Source organism: Cannabis sativa, chromosome 2 (assembly GCF_029168945.1).
Source record: "Cannabis sativa cultivar Pink pepper isolate KNU-18-1 chromosome 2, ASM2916894v1, whole genome shotgun sequence".
NCBI classification, from domain to species: domain Eukaryota; kingdom Viridiplantae; phylum Streptophyta; class Magnoliopsida; order Rosales; family Cannabaceae; genus Cannabis; species Cannabis sativa.
In genome coordinates, this window is record NC_083602.1 from 14,142,399 (window position 1) to 14,162,292 (window position 19,894).

General features: G+C 33.4%; 2 protein-coding genes across 4 annotated transcripts; both read right to left on the reverse strand.

The window, feature by feature from the left end:
* Window positions 1-1,147: 1,147 nt before the first annotated feature.
* LOC115719284 (probable E3 ubiquitin-protein ligase RHC1A) lies at window positions 1,148-3,663 on the reverse strand. Of its 3 annotated transcripts, none has more exons than XM_061110125.1 (3): window positions 3,456-3,663; window positions 3,298-3,337; window positions 1,148-2,544 (listed from the first exon to the last, which is right to left on the reverse strand). In XM_061110125.1, the coding sequence occupies exon 3, from the start codon at window positions 2,474-2,476 to the stop codon at window positions 1,418-1,420; it is 1,059 nt and encodes a 352-aa protein (XP_060966108.1). In that variant the 5' UTR covers window positions 2,477-2,544; window positions 3,298-3,337; window positions 3,456-3,663; the 3' UTR covers window positions 1,148-1,417. The 3 variants fall into 3 exon arrangements, with proteins under 3 accessions (XP_060966108.1, XP_030504122.2, XP_030504121.2); XM_030648262.2 differs by having other exon boundaries at window positions 3,298-3,378; window positions 3,456-3,658; XM_030648261.2 differs by lacking the exon at window positions 3,298-3,337.
* An 8,724-nt stretch (window positions 3,664-12,387) lies between these two features.
* LOC133034756 (26S proteasome regulatory subunit 6B homolog) lies at window positions 12,388-16,560 on the reverse strand. The gene is made up of 6 exons (XM_061110124.1): window positions 15,833-16,560; window positions 14,745-14,975; window positions 14,213-14,371; window positions 13,867-14,019; window positions 13,264-13,347; window positions 12,388-12,805 (listed from the first exon to the last, which is right to left on the reverse strand). The coding sequence occupies exons 1-6, from the start codon at window positions 16,325-16,327 to the stop codon at window positions 12,671-12,673; spliced, it is 1,257 nt and encodes a 418-aa protein (XP_060966107.1). The 5' UTR covers window positions 16,328-16,560; the 3' UTR covers window positions 12,388-12,670.
* Window positions 16,561-19,894: the final 3,334 nt, after the last annotated feature.

The window sequence follows — 19,894 nt, forward strand, 5'->3', positions numbered from 1 at the left end:
CATATATAGGCGTGTGAGCGTAACACGCAGGTCTATAGCAAATAGACAAATAGTGCAGTGGCACCAATAATTATATGATAAATATATATGTTGAGACTAAGGGTTATGCGCTCAAGGCATAACCAGGTTGGACTCGGTAACAAGAACCGAGATGAACTGATCTAAGGCCTTATTGTAAATAGACGTGTGAGAGCAACACGTGGGTCTACGCCACGTAGACATAAATAGACGTGTGAGCGCAACACGTAAGTCTATGCCACGTAGACATAAATAGGCATGTGAGCGTAACATGCAGGTCTGTGTCACACAGACAAATTTGAATAGCATTGTTGTTTATATTGTATGATGAGCATATTATTGATATGTTTTATACTGTCTTGCTGGGCTTGGCTCACGGGTGCTCTCTTGTGCGGGGAAAGGGTAAGTCAGTGGCTGATCAACCATGAATTTGAGGAGCAAGATGAAGAATGTACATGTTCAAGCCATATCAGACCAAGCGGGTTAAGGGTCTATCAGTGATGAACTTTTGAATTCTATTTTGCCGTTTAGGTCGGCTAGAAATAAATGACTTGTAATAGCGTTTGTAAATATTTTTGGGATCCCAACTATTTTAAAAGTTTTAAATATATTACAAGTTTATTTTCTTTCTGTTTAATATAAAAGTTTAAATTCTGCGCTATTTTGATTAGTAATCCCGTTTAGTGGATTAGGGTTTCATAAGTATTTTAGGTAGCGTGCCTAATTATTTAGGGCGTTACAACTAGTTTGGTGCCTAAGGCTAATTTGGATATGAGTACTATTATTACTCTTCTACACTCTTGTCTAGTTTACTAAAATATCTATAACATTCAAGTTCATGAATAAGATTGCAAGAAATAAAAAGAAGAATGTTTCAGACTCACTTTAGGGACTGTTTTGACATATTAATTAATTAAATGGGTACGTGTAAAACAGAAATATTAAACTCAACATGATTCAACTCAGTTTTAATTAATCATCCAAGCACAAAACTACAGTAATTAAACAATTTCTTTTTAATAGAAAGGAAACCAAATTATTATCCCAATCTTAGTAATCTGTTTGTTAAAAGGAAAACTAATGAAAGGGATGGTAGAGAAACATAAAAAAAGAAAGGAAAACCAAAACAAGACTCTATAAGACACATTCATTCATTAAACTAACGAAAAAAAAAAAGGAAAAAACGTAAACTATTTATCAAAAGAAATTGCAGCCCCTTTAAAGCCAGCACAACATTTACATGAAGTCCATCGAGCTTCTACTGACCTTAAGCTACATTATATAATAGTATATATAATGCAAAAGAACATACCATTTTCAAAGCATTTCCACACCAAACCATACTTATTTAGCTTTATTTGGTGTCAAATGCCACTGGACAAGAAAACCAAGCAAACAACTAGTAATCAAAAGGCCAACCAGAGTAACTCATCTCATTGTTATGTTCAAGGGTGGTTGATGAGCTATTTCCTCCAGTTTCAGAATTGTAGCGAGTGTTTGGATTTGATGTGTTTGGAAGTGATGAGTTTGAAATTGTCGAGTTTGGACTAGATGAGCTTGAATTTGATGAACGGAAAGGCCAGAGATATGACAATGCGCTTCTTCTTCCAAAGGTCTGACGACCAGTCTCCCTACTACTAGAGCTATTACCATCTACATTGCTGTTGCTGCTGTTACCATTTCCTCCAACCCAACTTCGACTACCGCCGGTACTACTAGTCCGGCCTTGAGGGGGCAGCTCAACACGGCAAACAGGGCATGAATTATGTTGAACCAGCCAAGGAACGATACAATCAGAGTGATAAATGTGGTTACAAGGCATCTCTCTTGCTTCAGACCCCAACTCAAATTTTTCTTTACAGACGGGACAATGCAAGTCAGTACGAATATGCACTTGTGTGATCCTGATAGTGGGCATTGCATCAATGGAAGAGTGAGCTGCTGGAGGAGGGCCGCGCCGATCATTCACAGTCAGCTGTTCAATAAGTTCTTCCAGTCCTGGGCCAACAAAGTAGTCACCAAAATCACCACGCCTATGTCCACTTCCAGAGCTGCCATTAGAAAAGGCTAATCCTGGAATTTGACCATGAAATACTAAAAAAGGTGTCGAATTGGAGTTGGGGTTCCCCCAATTCTGTTCGGGAACAGATCTTCTTCTAACATCGAAGTTAGGATTTCTTCCAGCCATTCTATGTCTGATAGTTTCTATAATTCTTCGGTCAGAGCCATTTCGCCCCATCAAAGCATACATAAGATCAAAAATATCAGGCATTTGACTTTGATGAGAAACTACTTCTCCTGAATCAGGGGCAGATACATTCTGAGACCCCAAACCATGAATCTCCTCAATCTCTTGAACAAAGCCTCCATGGCAGTAAGGGCAGACAACATCTCCTCCTCGAAGCCAGAAAGTCTGACTGCATTGGTAACACCAGTGCGTGTCTACACCACTAGACATCGTCTTTTTACTAACAATTCACACCAAACACTCAAATATAGAAGTCTCAAAAACCTTAACAGTTTAACCTACCAAGTGACAAAACAAAACGTTAAAAAAATGTTCAGAAAAAGGGAAACAATTATTGCCTATATCAGCCAATTAAACAATTCTCTGGCCGTTAACAGTACTTCCATATAACAATATAGCATCATTAAGAGAAAAATAGCATATACGGGACTTGAACACGGGACCGCAAATACAGAAAGACCCACACAACCCACTCACTTGCTAACCTCATGCTCAAGTGAGAATGCATATCAATCTGAACCAAAAAGCTTACATACATATATAAATAATATATATTGAGAGAGAGAGAGAGAGAGAGAGAGAGAGAGAGAGAGAGAAGAAAAAGGAAAAAAAGAAACAATTCTATCATTTCCGAAGCAATTTCAGATGCATAGTCAACACTATCATCAATAACTCTTAAATCATTAAGTGTATCTCAAGTAATAAGAGAATTGTCCTATCAAACAGTTAATATTCCCAAGCACTAAATAGGTATGAAGATACCGCTATGATTAGAGAATATGCAAATAAGGATCTATTTGGTACCCAACCCACCATGCCAACAAGCACAACAATTTCTATTAGCTTTTCTTAACCTTCTAAAACAACAAATAATCAAAGGATCCAAAATAAGAAACATGGGATTTAACCACATTTACACAAACACACAAATCTAAAAAAACAAACAAATATGAAGAAAAAAAAAAAAAAACCCCCATTGACAAGAATAACAGCAAATTAAATTGACCAAAATAAAACAAACAAATAAGTACCGATATAGTTCCCCCAATCAGTCGACCTTCATTATTTTTTCTTAATACGAGAAAATAAAAACTGATGTCAACAGAACCGATCTAGAAAAAGTAAAACAATCATCGGAAAATTGAAAGGAAAATAAGAAATAATTGATGAGAGAGAGAGATGGGCGTACCTGTGTGTGAAGATGATGAAGGAAATGAGAAATAAAAAAATCAAGCCATGGAGTTAGGGAAGGGATAGTGATGTGGTAGGATTATCTTATGTGAACAAAAATCTTTGAAAGAAGGTACCAAAGACTAGGTCTGTGAGTGCTTTCCTAGAGAGAGAGAGAGAGAGAGAGAGTTTGGGCTCTTCTCTGTGGATCCTGATCGTTCCATTACAGGGGACTTTTTGTAGTCCCTTCTCTTTGGTACTAAACGACGGAGTCAATCCCTCTCATCATCTGAACCGTTGATCGTCAATCATTTTGATCAAACGGTAGTTAATCAACGACATTTATATTTATTATATATGTCAGAATTAAATAGTATTTGCTGTCACTATTTTAAATAATTTAAAATAAATATCAAAATCAAATAGAAATGATTGCGATACTTTAATTAGTCCTAAATTACATGATTTACATCTAAATTAAAGGGATGGATCTTACCAAAAATAACATATATATTCACGGTGCGTTGTATAAAAAGTTGTTTTTTTTTTAATATTTTCACTAGAAAAGTGAAAAATATTTTTATTTTTTACTTTTGAAAATTAAGAATCAAAATTTTTTATATATTTTTTTGAAAAAAATAAACTAACCAACACATTTTGTATTTTTTTAGTTTCAAAACAAAAACTCAAAAATCTAAAAAAGAAAAATAGCTTAAAAAAACAAAAACTCAAAAATAAAAATAATTTTAAATTTTTATGTTTAAAATAATCAAAAATCAATTTTTTTTTATAAGATGCATTTATTTTTATTTTTTTGTCTTTTTTTGAAAATAGAATTTTATTCCAGATTAAACAAAAACAAAACCCAATCGGTTAGGAAAAACGAGGATGCACAAATTTCACCATGAGATGACCAAATAAACAATAAATCACGTCGATTGTAAAAAGCTCAAAATCCACAATAAAAAAAAGAAGGACAAACCTCACAAAGTATACACAAAGCTAACATCATAAAAGACACAGGGTGCAAAACATACCATTATTACAAACAACCTAAAAGATAAAACAAACAAAGCTAAAAGATACACAACATTGAGTTGTCCCAAACCCTCAAATATCAAACGGAAGGAGCCTTAGCACCAGTCAAAGCAAGTCGAACAAAGACAAATGAACGCAACTACAAAACTCTGACAATAAAACACACAATCGGCCTCCCATATGGGTTCAAAATGGCGAAGGAGATAGGATAAGAGTTGCACGTCCCTTTAGAAAATCCCACGTGCCCCCCCCCCCCCTTAACATCTCCACAACTACGTGAGTTCAAGAGAGCCTTAATGCACCAAAGCTAAGAAACCAAAAATGAAACACAATGAACAAGCCGAGAAAGAAAAGAGGAAAAAAGTAGCACCCCGAACTCCATATGCCAGTGTGAAAGGACCACCACCAAAGCTCCACACCCAAACCATCGAGAGAGGAAAGGACCTCTCAGATCCACCACCATAAGTTCTAAGAAAATCACAGCTCACAGTCATCGAAGACCACCACCACTTCCAACAACCACCCCATCTGAGATCCAAAACCCCCACAACCAGAACTCGTGCTCTAATAACTCAAACACATGTCCTTATTTTTTGTGTTAAAGGAATTAAAGCTCACCATCGCACCTAACCTTCTTGACCGCCAACGCCTACAACTCTGATTCAAACGACCACCATCTGCCCAAAAGAACCACGACCCACTGTTGGACAAACAAGCACTAGTGCCTCTCAGCCAAGGTAAAGGGGTTCAAAGAGAGAGAGATTCTTTATTCTTTATAGTGAAGCTCCACAAAACACATCCTTAGTGTGTGATTTTTGTTTACAAGTATTATGTGTGATTAAGTTTAGTGATTTGAGTATTGAGTGTATACATTGTGTATTATCATTGTTCAAAAAAAATACAAAATATTAGATGCAATAAGAGTCATGTGATCCATAAGGAGAAAGACTGGGTAAGCTATGTAATCCAGTTCACTTGAGAAAAGTCAAGTGTGATGATTCTAAGACTATGTAGGTATGTGTTATGCCCATATTTCGAGTAGCAAATATGTTCATGACACAATAAAATACCCGGTTGTGATTATATCATGCAAACTTATCAAAATTCACCCGCAGTAAGACAATATGAGCACACTATATAATAATATAGTCTATTAGCACAATAAATATCAAAATTATGATTTTACCCTTCGATGATCAAAATTATGAAAATGCCCCTAATTCATAAATGGGGTCTTAAATACAATAATTCTCAAATAATTTTATATAACTAATTATATAATAATACAATTACTCAATTATAACTAATCCATTTTAAATAAGGTTGTTAATCTATTTTCTAATCCCGGAATATTACAATGACTCTGATAAGGAGCCTGAACCTTTTCATCTAGACATACTTAACTCTTACTTCTCAAGGGGATTCAAAAATCCCCATGTGACTCCTTATGATGGAACGACTAACCCAGTAGCACATCTGAACAATTTCAACACTATAATGCGAGCAAATAATATAAGGAATAATTTATGGTGTATCTTGTTCCCGACTTCCTTGACGGGAGCAGCGAGCGATTAGTTTGATAAATTTACCAAGCATTCAATAATCTCATGGGAACAACTATCACGAGATTTCAAAAAAAAAATTCTCAACAATAAAAAGTAAGAGGTCCGAAGCTTCGTCATTGACTAACATAAAATAACAACCCGACGAGTCGTTGAAGGCATTTTTAAGTCACTTCAACACAGCGGCATCAAAAGTCAAGAATCTGGATGATAGTTACCAGTTTACTGCTTTACAGGCTGGGATGACTGTAGGAGGAGAACTATGGGATGACATACAAGGTTTCCCCTTAAGAACAATAAATGAGGTCAATGATAGGGCATTGATGTATGTTCGAAAAGAATAGGCTTGTTCAGAGCTCAAACTACTGAAGGGTGGCTCGGAAAACAAACCCAACTCGAGTAATGAAGAAGCTAGCGCTGCAACAATAAATGTAAATTCGAGCAAGGGGAATGAGCCCCAAGGAAAAATAAAAGATGAATCCAAAGGTACAGCAGAAGATAAGAAGAAATAGAAAAATCATAAAAAAAAAAATATGTACCAATATACTCTGTTTATGCAAAATTGAATGAAATTCAAGAAAATATATTTCTCGCAAATGAAAATAGGGTCGCCTTCCAAAAGCCCGAACCCATGAGGTACACGAGGGGTAAACGTGATCAAAACAAATACTATCATTTTCACAAAGACATTGGGCATACAACCAAAGAATAATGTCGTCAACTTAAGAACGAGATTGAGAGCCTCATTTTTTGAGGTTACTTTCGACAACATGTAAGAAACAGGGGGAATGAACAAAATCCACCCAACAACCACAACTAAAATCAGAATATCCAACCACCACCTACTGATGGGGAGGATATTTTGGTAATTTCTAGAGGCCCCATCTTCCAGGAACCAGTAGTAATGCAAACTAAGAAGCAATATGTAAAACAAGTAAGAAATCAAAACTCAGCTTTTGCACCTAAAATACTCAAGCGCACAAAACCCTAGGAACTTCCCATTGTTTTCACTGAGGAGGACGCATTACATGTTCAGCTCCCACATACTAATCCTCTTGTGATAATAGTTCAGCTCGCAAATAAAAGGATAAAATGGGTATTGGTCGATAATGGCAGCTCAATCAATATACTATATAAAGAGACATTAAAAAATGGGATTGGAAAATATTAAATTAAAACCTTGCATGGTGAACTTGTGTGAATTCACAAGGGATAGTGTCGCAAGTTTAAGAATAATAGAGCTTCCATTAATAATGGAAGAATCACCATTGTCAATAACTCAAATGTAAGAGTTCTTGGTGTTAGACATGCCCTAGGTGTATAACATGATAATGGGTCACCCTGTTGTGACTGGAATGCGAGCTATAAGCTCCATAAAACATGTCTTTGACGTTTCCAACTCAGTCCGGAATAGGCACTGTTAAAGGAGATCAATTAAATACAAGACAATATTATTATTGGAACTTATTTTACTAGGATTTTAATTTACTAGCATGTATGTTTGATTATCACATAGTAATCTAACATCCTAAAATATGAAAAATATAAGATCAAGTAACACATAATAGTTTAAGATTACTTACAATAAGGGTAGTGGAATAATATAAGCCCTTCCGTTCAGTAGTCTAGCCATTGCTCCTTTTTGTTGTAGAGTATCACCAAGTATTGAACTCGAATCTTCTTTTCCTTTAATTAGCAACATGTAACATTCTACACGATCTTCCACAAAGGTCTGAGTGCCATCTTGAATAGTGTGGGCTGACACTCAACTTACTTAGAAATCTAATTTGCTAAAATCAATGAGAAAAGAGAGAAGAAGAATTTGAAATCCAAGATGCATGAGGATTCTGAATCTAGATTTAAGGAATTCATTATGATTAGAATATTGATAATTATGTTTATGTTTGTAATCAACTCTCTATGTGTTTTTTATCTTGTAATTTTTCGTTTATTTCTAGAATGTGTAATTTTGCTGCCCACAATGTGGCTAAAGGGCCTTCACCCAGAACATTACAAGTTTCGTAGAGCTATCCTCGATACCTAGAACTATCATTTGTAATGACCGCGAGGTCTAATCTTATTTATATATAACGCTTTGGTTTCAAAAAAAAAAATGGAAGAGAAGAGAAGAGAAAAATGAACCAATGTTATTATTCTATTTGTCTCTCTGCCTTTATATAGGCACACACTATGTTGAGATTAAAATGTTTATTTAACTAAAATAATAAGATAGGTTGTTTTAGGTGGCTAAAATTGAATCTCACTCAAAACCTAATTCAAATTACCTTAAATTTAATTACTTTCGTATCATATGTAATTAAATAAAAATCATTATGTTATTATTAATTAATAATATAATATAATTATATATATCAAAAACAATTCGTACATAATAACGAATTTATATTTATTATATTATAATTATATATAATCTTGATTAATTAATTTAAATAAATAAAAAATTAAACATATTATATATTACATTTAAATCTATATTTAATTTTTAATAATTATAAACAAATATAAATTAAAATTTTAAATATAGCAACTTATTAATTTGACATCAATTTCTCACAATTAACAATAAAGCATATATCTCTCATATATTTTCAATTTAGCTCAAATTAGTAAAAAAAATTTAAAATTTGACACAGTCAATTTTTAAATTCTAATTGATTTATTAAATCAATTAATTAAGTCTACAAGATGATATTATCCCAGACAATATGAGATTATGAGGACCATGGGCCTATATAACCAAGCTCCCAATAAGTAGATCTGAAATTTACTTATTAATTCCTCCTGACTTCACTATAGATTTGAAATTGCACTCTTGATTACATAGAACGCTATGTATACCAAATATAAATACGTTATGATTATCTATTATTACAATCTCAATAGTCATTGATCCTATATGGACGGTTCATATCTAGTAAGGACAAATTTACTATTTCACCCTCTAATATATTTTATCCTTAAAATAATTAGCTCTTTGTAAATGATATTTGGGAAAACTAATATAATTATCGAAACGAGTGTTCTATCATTTATCTCGTTTAGCCAAGCTCTAAGAAAATTATCGCTTCACTTCTAAATAGTTATAGAAGTTATAGATTCTATATCTATGATTAACGTTGTCACTCAATTGCATTACCGAATTTCCAAGATGTAAGTATGGGCTATTCCTACGAGTAAACTGGTAACGAACAAGTCAAAGAACCAGTATAGTACAATTAAGTTAGAACTTAACCATCTCAGGATTGCGATCATTGACCCAAGATCAACTAAGTGATATTAACTTAGAATTAGATATAACAGTAAGTTTATAATATCTTTTCCATTTCTACGGTACAATATCAATCCAATCTGATGTATAGTTGATACATCCGATCCAAGTTTGCTTTGCTAATGCCCTAGAAAAGACATTCTACTTACCCAAGTATAAGCAAACTATATTGTTGATTATCTCATTAGTGTAAATCTAGTTTACTGAATAATCGTGGGACTAAATAGTTTGAAGTATATTATCATGATTATTTTCCACCGTGAAGACAATACTATAATCATGAATAATAATATGTTTTGGATTTAACTCAATTTATATACTAAACATGTAATCATGAATTTGACTTGTGAACCAATCAATATAAAATAATTCCTGATCTTTTATTAATAGTAAATTAGATTATATTGAAATGGGTTTTATTTAGGGCATAAAAACCCAACAGTTATAACATAGAGCTAAAAGAAATAGCGATGACCCATCATACTATGGTAGTTATAGCCGAGGCTAACAATGAAGAAGAGATTGAAGATCTAGACCCAAGGCTCATTGATGAACAATCACAACTTGGGCCAGTGGAGGAGTTAGAGGAGGTGGTATTAGATCCCATCAACCCTACCGAAATTATAAAAATTGGTAAAGGGTTGGGGGAAGAATTAAAGTAGCAATTAATTTGTTTTTTAATGGAAATCCAGGATCAATTTGCCTGGAGCTATCCTAACCATGTTGGGATTGACTCGAATATCATTTGCCACCACCTCAACATAGATCCTAACTATCCACCAAGACAACAAAAGAGACGTTTTCTTGATCCTGAGACACGGAATGCTCTAAAGGAAGAGGTCGACAAATTATTGACTAACAACTTCATTAGAGAGACATTTTATCTAGTCTGGATTTCAAATCTAGTTTTGGTCCCAAAACTGATTGGCACATGGAGAACTTATATAGACTTCTCTGACCTAAATAAAGAATGTCCAAAGGATTATTTTCCTTTGCTCAGAATTGATCAGCTCGTTGATGCCACGGCAGGGCATGAACTATGTCATTTATGGACGAATATTTTGGATATAACTAGATAAAAATATATGTCCCAAATCAAGAACACACGAGCTTTATGAATAACACGGGGCTTTATTGTTATAAAATCATGCCATTTGGACTAAAGAATGCAGGAGCTACATACTAGCGTCTCTACATGAAAACATAAAATTTATAGGGGTGTCAGACATTCCCACCCCAAAATATGATATAAAATCTTCAAACATGCTAAATCCTATATGTATTAGGGACGAGCTGAAAAGGTGCGACTGTGAGGTAGTTACAAAAATCTTTGAAATATTTATTTAAGGGGAGGATGGCCCCAGCTCTAATGTGTTCGACACTTTAAGTGCATAATTTAGGGGAGGATGGCCCTAGCTCTGATCTAGGTTTTTCTTGCTAGCTTGATTTCATGAAGAGATAAGAGATCAATATGATTATTAAGTTTATGCCAATGACATCTGGAAGGCAGTGCATAATAAGTACAATGCCACTCATGACATATTGGCTTATGAGAGAAATGCTCATTCTAATAAGATGAACATTTTGACAAAGTTACGAAGCTGGAGAAGAAGGTAAAAATGATTTACTCACACCCTGTTGATAAACAATAGTGGATTGAATAGTTCTTGACCAATGACATTATTTTTCTCTTTCGTGTAGATTTGTGAATAGATGACAGTATGTATCTTCACAGACATGTCTATTTCACCGAGCCTCTCCTTGAGACAATGCCCAGATCGTTACGCCTTTCGTGTGGGACGAAACTTACCCGACAAGGAATTTCGCTACCTTAGGGTGGGTGTAGGGTGGACTATTTCAAAGTGGACTCCCCATTCATTAGATAGAGAAGATCACCAAGATTTCGTGATCCACTGTAACAAAAATGGAGAAAATATTTCCTTTTAATTGGCGACTATAAAAAAAAAATCTAAAAATGTTATGAAATTTATATTAACTGCATTTAGTATAAGTTCAAGACACATAAGAGCTCTAACTAGCCATAGTCTTTTTTTAGCTTAGCCTGACACAATGCATACACCTCACAAGGGAATCCATTTAGGCTTAGGGAAGATTAGACTTTGCAGAAAAGGAATGTGCCTTGGATAATCCACATCTCAAGGTCAAGTGCTGATGAGCACATTGAACTATCCATGTGGCTTAGAGCCCTCACAACCCAAGAACGACGTAATTATCAGGGGCGCGCTCTACCACTAAGCTAATAGCCCGTCGTGCGGGCCTCCCACTGGGGGCCCAGTATGCCAAAAGCGAGAGAAACCCCATCCCACTAAAATACCCCTAGAGAGGGATAGGGCAAGACAGAGCGAAAAAGGTTTTCTATGAGATGGAAAATGAAAACTATTAGCCCACAGGAGGTTTGTGAATAAGTGATTGTCTGCTAAAGGAGTATCCATCTTTCTGCTAAAACGAAAGAATTAAAAAACAAAGAGAAAAAAAATAAGAAGAACGCATAAAAAGAGTTGAAGTCCGGGATAACATTGTAGTTGTTCAAATAATAAGAAGTCTTGTTTAGTAATCCTTTCATTCCAACTTAAAGTGTAATATTTATATATTAAACTAGGTATATATAAACTAAAAATATATGTTAGGAGAAGAAGAAGGGAAGGGGGCAAGGTGCATTTACAATTTAGGTTAAGTCTCTTTTTCTTTTTCATTTTTTTTTTATTTTAATTTATTAACTATTTTAGGAAAATTAAATTAAAATTGTAAATACATGTACACCTTGTCACAACTAACAAAATATAGTATTAAAACAGAGAAATTTAAAATAACCACTTGAGGCTAGCTCAAGTGGCTATAGGAGGGTGTGTGTGTGTTGGAAGTCTTGGGTTCGAGTCCCAGATTATGCAATGTAATATATAAACGCTTAAATAAAAAAAAACAGAGAAATTTAAAACGCAATGTTTAGCATTTAATCCGTAAAAAAAATATAGTAGTTACTATTTAAGTATGCCCTTCTTTTAAGAAAAGGTTGGGTACAATTTAAATTGATTTAAAGAACATTTCAATCAAAATAATATGTAATATACTAATATTACATTAAATAAAGTGCAAACGTTTTCTCTAAAAAAAAAATAAAGTGCAAACGTACAAATTGGTTAAAATCTCATCGACCAAAAGAATAGAGCTGATCAAACAAACAAAAAGCACATTAAAAAGAAAAACAGCTAGAGAAGAGAATAAAAATCATTGATTTCTACAATTCCCATTTTCTAAGTTTTAACATTAAAAGGAAATAAAATACAAAAAAAAAAAAAAAAAAAAGTAATAGTATTTCTCCTCTCCTCACTTGTAAAATTCAAAGTCAGTGTCAGGTTTCTTCACGTTGGTTCGATATCCCTTCTCAAAATCTTTAGGAAGAATCACATAACGATTTTTGCGAACTGCATGCATTCCTGCTTCTTGACATATAGCAGTAATCTGTACAAATCCATTGAAGAGTGTTACCAAATTGCAGTAATAAAATAATATACATTTAGGCAATGGATTTTGTCCCCTTTTATGTAAAGGGGACATTGCACAAACTTTGTTTTTATGTAAGTTTAACATGCTCCAGACTTAATATGATGTATTTTGGATTCTAATGATTAACAACCATCCAACCATTTATTAATGCATGGTGGACAAAATCTGCTCCCTATATACATTTAAAGTCATGTGATTTTCCTTGTTCACAGGTACCCAGAAAACTCCCCCAAAACATTCTTATTAGAAACTATAACAATAACATGGCTGTTGAGTTGAGTCAAAGTGAATGAATTATATGAAAATGATAAGTTGCTAAATGCACATAATTTGGTGAAATGTTATCTCTTTTTAGTAGAAAAATACAACAAATCCGCAGTAATAATAATAAAAAAGAAAGCATGTTGACTGACCTCAGCAGCACTAATTTTATCTGGCCGAGAGACATAGTCCTCTAGATCCACCTCATCACTCAAATTCATTTTAGCAGTGCAAACCTGGCACATTAAACAAATCAGAATGAAGACCTTTCAAATTTCAACATCCAATTGCTTGCACTAGGTCTCCCATAATCAGAACAGAGTAAAAAATTGGGTTAAACTTAAGTAAACAATAACCACACTATTATTTCAAACATTGGCCTGCAGATATTTATGCCCGAATTCAACATACAAAGATTTCAATCGATGGATATGGATTGAGAGAGAAAGGGAGAGCCAAAAAAAAACCATTATAGCAGGAATTATCAGCAGAAGTATTACCAATACTAAGCTAGAGACTTACGTTCCATGTAAAAAAGATCAAATATGACTTCTATTGTCAAACAAAAAGGTCAGGGAAAAATTAGCCAGACCACATAATGCAGAGTGTGAAGGTATAAGGATCAAGGTATGTTATGTAGAACAAGAATTTTAGAAGCCAAAGGTGAAGGTGAAATTAATTGTTTAACGATCAAGAAATAAACATCAAAATATTACATTTTCGTCATTTATTGTAGTCATATGCTCAAAACTCACCTGAAAAACAAGTCTCTTTTGCCTCCTATCAGGCAAAGGAAATTCAATCTTCCGGTCAAGTCGTCCAGGACGCAGAAGTGCAGGATCCAATGTATCAGCTCTGTTTGTAGCCATGATAACCTTCACATTCACTGTTTGATCAAATCCATCCATCTGAAAATAACTTAGTTGTTAATAAGAGTTGAGAGGCAGGGTTCGAAGTAAAAGAAGTTGTTTCAACTCCAAAATTAGATCCTAAAATACGAAAAAAGTATAGCCTTGCCTTTGCACATTACAAGACTAGAGATGACAAATTTAGTGATCGAAATTAATACTTTTCAACAAATAGATATATCTTCCAGTCTACCTGATTGAGAAGCTCCATGAGTATACGCTGAACTTCTCTATCAGCTCCAGTTTGAGCATCAAACCTAGCAGTCGCTATAGCATCTACTTCATCAATAAAAATAATTGCTGGAGCATTCTCTTTGGCAAGACGGAAGACATCACGAACCATGCGAGGACCCTGAACAAAAAAATACGGGAAAGTAGTACCTTTATTAGTACAGTATCTGTAATTTACGATGAAAAATATGAAGATAAAGCAGTAGTACAGTACTAGCAATCTAATCCTAGTGTATTATTATTCCCTAATCCTAATTTCTAAGTACCCAATCCTGCAACAACAAAAAGATTAAAAAACCTATAAAAATTCATGAGGTTTTATATTTAATACCCATATCCATTTCTAACACCACTGTCATAACTCAAACAATACGTATGACCAACACATTTATTTCTTTGAAAATAATGATAAAAACATGTTCTCGAACATTAAAAAGGTAATGAAGAGGCAACTCAAAAATGTTGAAAACAAGATCCAAGTATATACACCATACCTCACCCAAATACTTCTGGACAAACTCTGAACCAACAACTCTGATGAAGGCAGCAGTGGTGTGATTAGCAACAGCCTTGGCCAACATAGTTTTACCCGTACCAGGGGGGCCGTAGAGCAAAACACCACGGGGAGGATCTATACCAATTTGTTTGTAGAGCTCATGGTGAGTAAGCGGTAGTTCCACTGCTTCACGGATTTCTTGCTTCTGAATATCACATCCACCAATATCCTAGCGCACCCAACAAAAAAAAAACCTCAGCATCATTCAAACAGTAATGAGACCAAATGTCTTAAGGGAAGGTAGCAAAAGATAAATAAATGATACGTAGAAATAAAATGGCACTCATAAAATGAAAGTAAAATGCAATGGAGATATATCCTTCATCAATAACAAATTCAATTAGAAATAAACTCATCACTAATTCATGAATGTGCCTTTTCATAATCAATTATCATATAACAATCAGTTCACTGCATATCCCATCTGAGCAGAAATAATAGTAATAACATCATACAAGGTGCACAATCGAACAAAAAGAACATCCCAAGAAATGCCCGAAATAATGAATTTTGGTCTAGAAATCAAATTTTGGATTCCTAAAAACTAAGTGAGAATAAGAATCTTTGAACTAATTTAGAAATCCAAAATTCAGATCACCGCTGATTTCAACAAGCTAGGGGCTCACTAGGACATGACCTTTTTTCTTTCTAAATCCATATTACAACTAAATCATGAGGAGCTCGGGAGAAAGAGCTTGGTGATAAATATATATATACACATATATATATATATATGCCTTGAAATCCATTGTAATAAAATGGAATTCAATTTGCCCCAACTTGGATTGCCACTAACATCAAAAATAAAATCTTTAAACTAATTGTACTTTAGAAATGATATTGTCGTTAAAACGCTTGAAACAAATGATAGCAAAATTATGGTACGGTGCACGAATTTGAAAACCCTAAATTTGAATATCTTTCAGATCAAAGATGTTAGGTAGATCGCTTGAAAGACAACCCCTAAATTCGATTTTCTGCAAAGCCTAGTAGAATCAATGTCAACAAAAAAGGAATCGGGCTTACAGAATAGGTGACATCGGGCTTCTCTGACTGGCTGAGAAGGGAAATACTGGAGTCGGCCTCAGGAGGAAGAACGTCGACAAGGGCATTCGAGTGGCGATGCAAAGCAACAGAGGCAGAGGGCTTGAGAAGCTCCCGATTGATGGTGCTGAGAATCCTGACGTAGTAATTGGAGCCGGTGGTTGAGCCCACTATCCCATTATTCTGATCAACCATTTCCATGAACTGACCAATGACGAGGGGAACCGACTGGATCCTCTTTACCTCTTCTTGGGCCCGAAGGAGTTCTCGCTTGAGATTCTTCTGTTCGTCCTTGACGTACTCCTCCTGGATGTCGATGAACTCGAGCTGGCGTTGCAGTGATTTCTGGCGACTGTAGAGATCGTCCTCGTCGGAGGACTGGTACTGTTCGGAGAGACGTGGGTCAGCTCTCGTCGACGGGAAAGATGCCGGTGGCTCCAAAGGCTTGGGGTCCATTAGTAGAGCAGAGGCCGCCATAGCCGAGAGCTTTTTGAATACTACTGCGTATAATATGAAGGGAGAAAGAATCACTTTTACACTACGTTCGAAATTTTGTTTGCTAAACAGAACAGAAGTGTAGTTATGAGATAAGAGAAAGGCATCACGTGCCTAACACCCTTATAAATGTATAAGGGCATTTTTTTTTTACACAAAGAGCATCTCTTGATTGGGCAATATTTATAATTGTCAAAATGTACAATCATTTCTTTAAAAAAAAAAAAATGTACATTTTTTATCAATTATTAACTTAAAATATTGGAGACGAGTATCCGCCCAGTGCTTTGTGGCGGATACCTTTTTTTTTCTTTATTTTTTATGGTTTTTCTAGGTTTTCATCCCCACTAATTAACCTCTTACATGATCTCTATCCATTTTCCCATCTACTCTATCTGGTCATTGTTATATTATTTTATAATATAATAAAGTATAGATTAAAATGTGATAAATATATGTGAATAATATATATTAAGTGTATGGTAAATAAATATGTAACTTATGAATTTAACCTACACTTTTATAACCTACATCATGTTGTAACTTGGAGAGGAGTTACAATTTGTTATTACTTGTAACTCATGTGTTGATCACACATTATTAGTGTAATAAAAGGGTTGTTACACAATTTGATGATAGGATTCAAATGGTATGAAATATAGTTGTTACAACCTATATTAATACTCATTTATATTAGAGAAATGAGGTGGTGTATTTGAATTCTAAGTGATCACCTAAACACTATATAAAGAGGTCTAAGGTGCTTATATTGTGAGAAGAAGTTTTCTATCAAAAAAAAGCACTTTGCTAGAAAATCCTAAGGCTTGATAATTCCCAAAGCTATTTCCTAGAGAGTTCCCTTAGTGCTTAGAGATAGGGGGAAATAAGCTTTTGGACAAAGGTGTAATACCTTGTTCAAGTCATGGTGATCCCCACTAATCTACACTCAAGGTTGTGAGTGAGTGTTTATATATATTATTCTTTTGTTATATATATATACATATTTTATATTGCATGTGTTCTTATCTTCTTCTATATTTCTTATATATAATATATATAGTGTATATATATTGTATATTATATTGTTGTAACATTTATTTAATCTCTTTGTTGGTCCTTGTATTGTATTACAATAGAGTTGTAATATCTTGATTTTCTTCCATTGTAATAAAATCTCTAACAATCAAAAGCTTATCCCTTTTTGATGGAAGAGGTGATAAATCAAGATTGTGAGAATACAAGGATAAGAGATTTTATGTGAAAGTCATTCATGGGTGAGCATGATGGTGAATATTATGTGATTTACTATTTTATATGATAGTAATATATAATATATATATGAGTTATATATATGTGACATATATGTGAGTATGTGTTTGTATCATATTAATATATATAGTAGTATATAATATGATATTTAAATTTTATATCATGCTATTATATGTATATATGTGAGATATATAATATATAATATGTATGTATGAGTAATATATATTATATATATGTAGAGCATGTGATATAATATATATTAGTGAGATTAAATATGTAGAAATAATTACTTCTATGTATTTATGTGAGACATGCATATATAATATATGTTATATATGTGTATATAATATATATCATGTATATTAATGTGTATATATATGTTATATATGTGTGAGGTATGTAACATATATAGTTGTGTAATAAATATATATTATGTGTATATGATATGTATATTATAGTATATATGTTATATATATATGAGATATGTAACATATATATTTGTGAATTTAATATTGATATTATGTGTATGTTACATATGAGATGTTAATTAGTAAAATACATTTTATATTAATATATGAGTTATATATAGTATGATAATAATGTTGATAGTAATAAAATAGTGTTTATTATTATTGTGAGAATTATTATCATTTATTTTGTGAATAAATAATATTTTGAATTCTTATTCAATATGGTGGTGAACATCTCACTTTGTGAGATAATAAAAGATGGCTTTTGAGAAGTTACATCTTTTATTAGATTGTAAGAGATAATCATCTCATTTTATGAGATAAGAAAAGTGAACTATGAGAGTTACACTTATGAGAATTGTCTTGTCATAGCAAGAACAAATGGATTAAAAGATGATCCAAACTTGTAAAATGAACTATAAATTGGAAGAGCAATTTTGGACTCAAAATAAAGTGAATCAATGTGGATTCAAAAATAGTGAAAAGATAACAAAATTGGAGAAGCAATTTGAAATCTTAAAAAAAAAAAAAAAAAAAAAAAATCAAAGTTGTGAACAACATTATGAGAATTTTGTTAACTTTGGTATAATTTTGGGCTAATCTCAATGAGGAGATAACTTTAAAATTATGAGTAAAAATAATCAAATTATTTTGTAAGTGGAGATGTGAGTTTGATATTTTAGTTTTGTTGAGAAAACTAAAATATCAAATGGTATTTTCAAAGTGACCTTAAAAAGTCATTTCAAGAGGAAAATACAAAAAAGTGATATTTAATATGCACTTTATGGTAGAAATGTGGGGGTGTACCACAAATTTAATCAAAATGTGATGAGACATTGTTGATATTTTTGATTTTGAATTCAAATTCTAAATCAAGTTTGGCTATGTGCATATGTGAAAATATTGACATATTTGGTGTCAAATTTTGGTGAAAATAATTTCAAGAAGGAAATTAAATTTAAGAGAAATTATAGAGACAAAGTGGTCTTCTATATTTTAAAATCAAGATATTGTCTTGATAATGAAATGTGAAAGTGTGGGGGTGTATACTCTAATATGAGAAAGTTTAGACATACTTGGTGTCTAAAAATAAAATATGAGAATTTAGACATGTTTGGTGTCTAAATTGGTGTATTTTTGATATGTTTGGTATCAAAATTATTGAGAATTTGAGTTGTGTGAAAATTAATCTTTTATGATTGAATTTTCAAAGCTTAAGTACTTAAGGAGAAAAGTGGTCACAAAGTGAACACTATATTTTGGCATGCATGATTCACATGGAATCAATAGTGAGAGGTTATAACAAATCGCTTAATCTCCGTACAAGATTAAAGCATGAATTTTCGAGGGATGGGACCTAAACTCCCTTAGTGTTTCTCTCATTGATGGTAACCTATCTTAACACTAGTAAACATCTAGTCTTAAGTTCAATAGGTAATAACAAGTCAATAGAGTGAATATTGTACTCAATTGTCCCATCTATGGATGAGTACATGTTGTGAAAATTGAGGGTTAAAACCGAAAGGTTTTTTAATGGAGCTTAAGCTTAAGAAAACTCACTTAAGCTTAAGAAGTGTCTAACGAGTGGTGAGACACTAAAACTCCACCTATTTGGACTAGAGGTGGTGCCGCCTCTTATGAGAATTAGGAGTTATTCTCTAGAGAGTCCATAAATTGGAATTTTGCACATGGCCATTAACGGTGCAAGAGCGAGAAATGCGGTCTCAAGTGAGCATTAGCAAGGGTGTGTGTGTTATCACCGGTTTGAACTAAAGGAATAGTGGTTCAATGCTGCGGCAACCAAAATTTC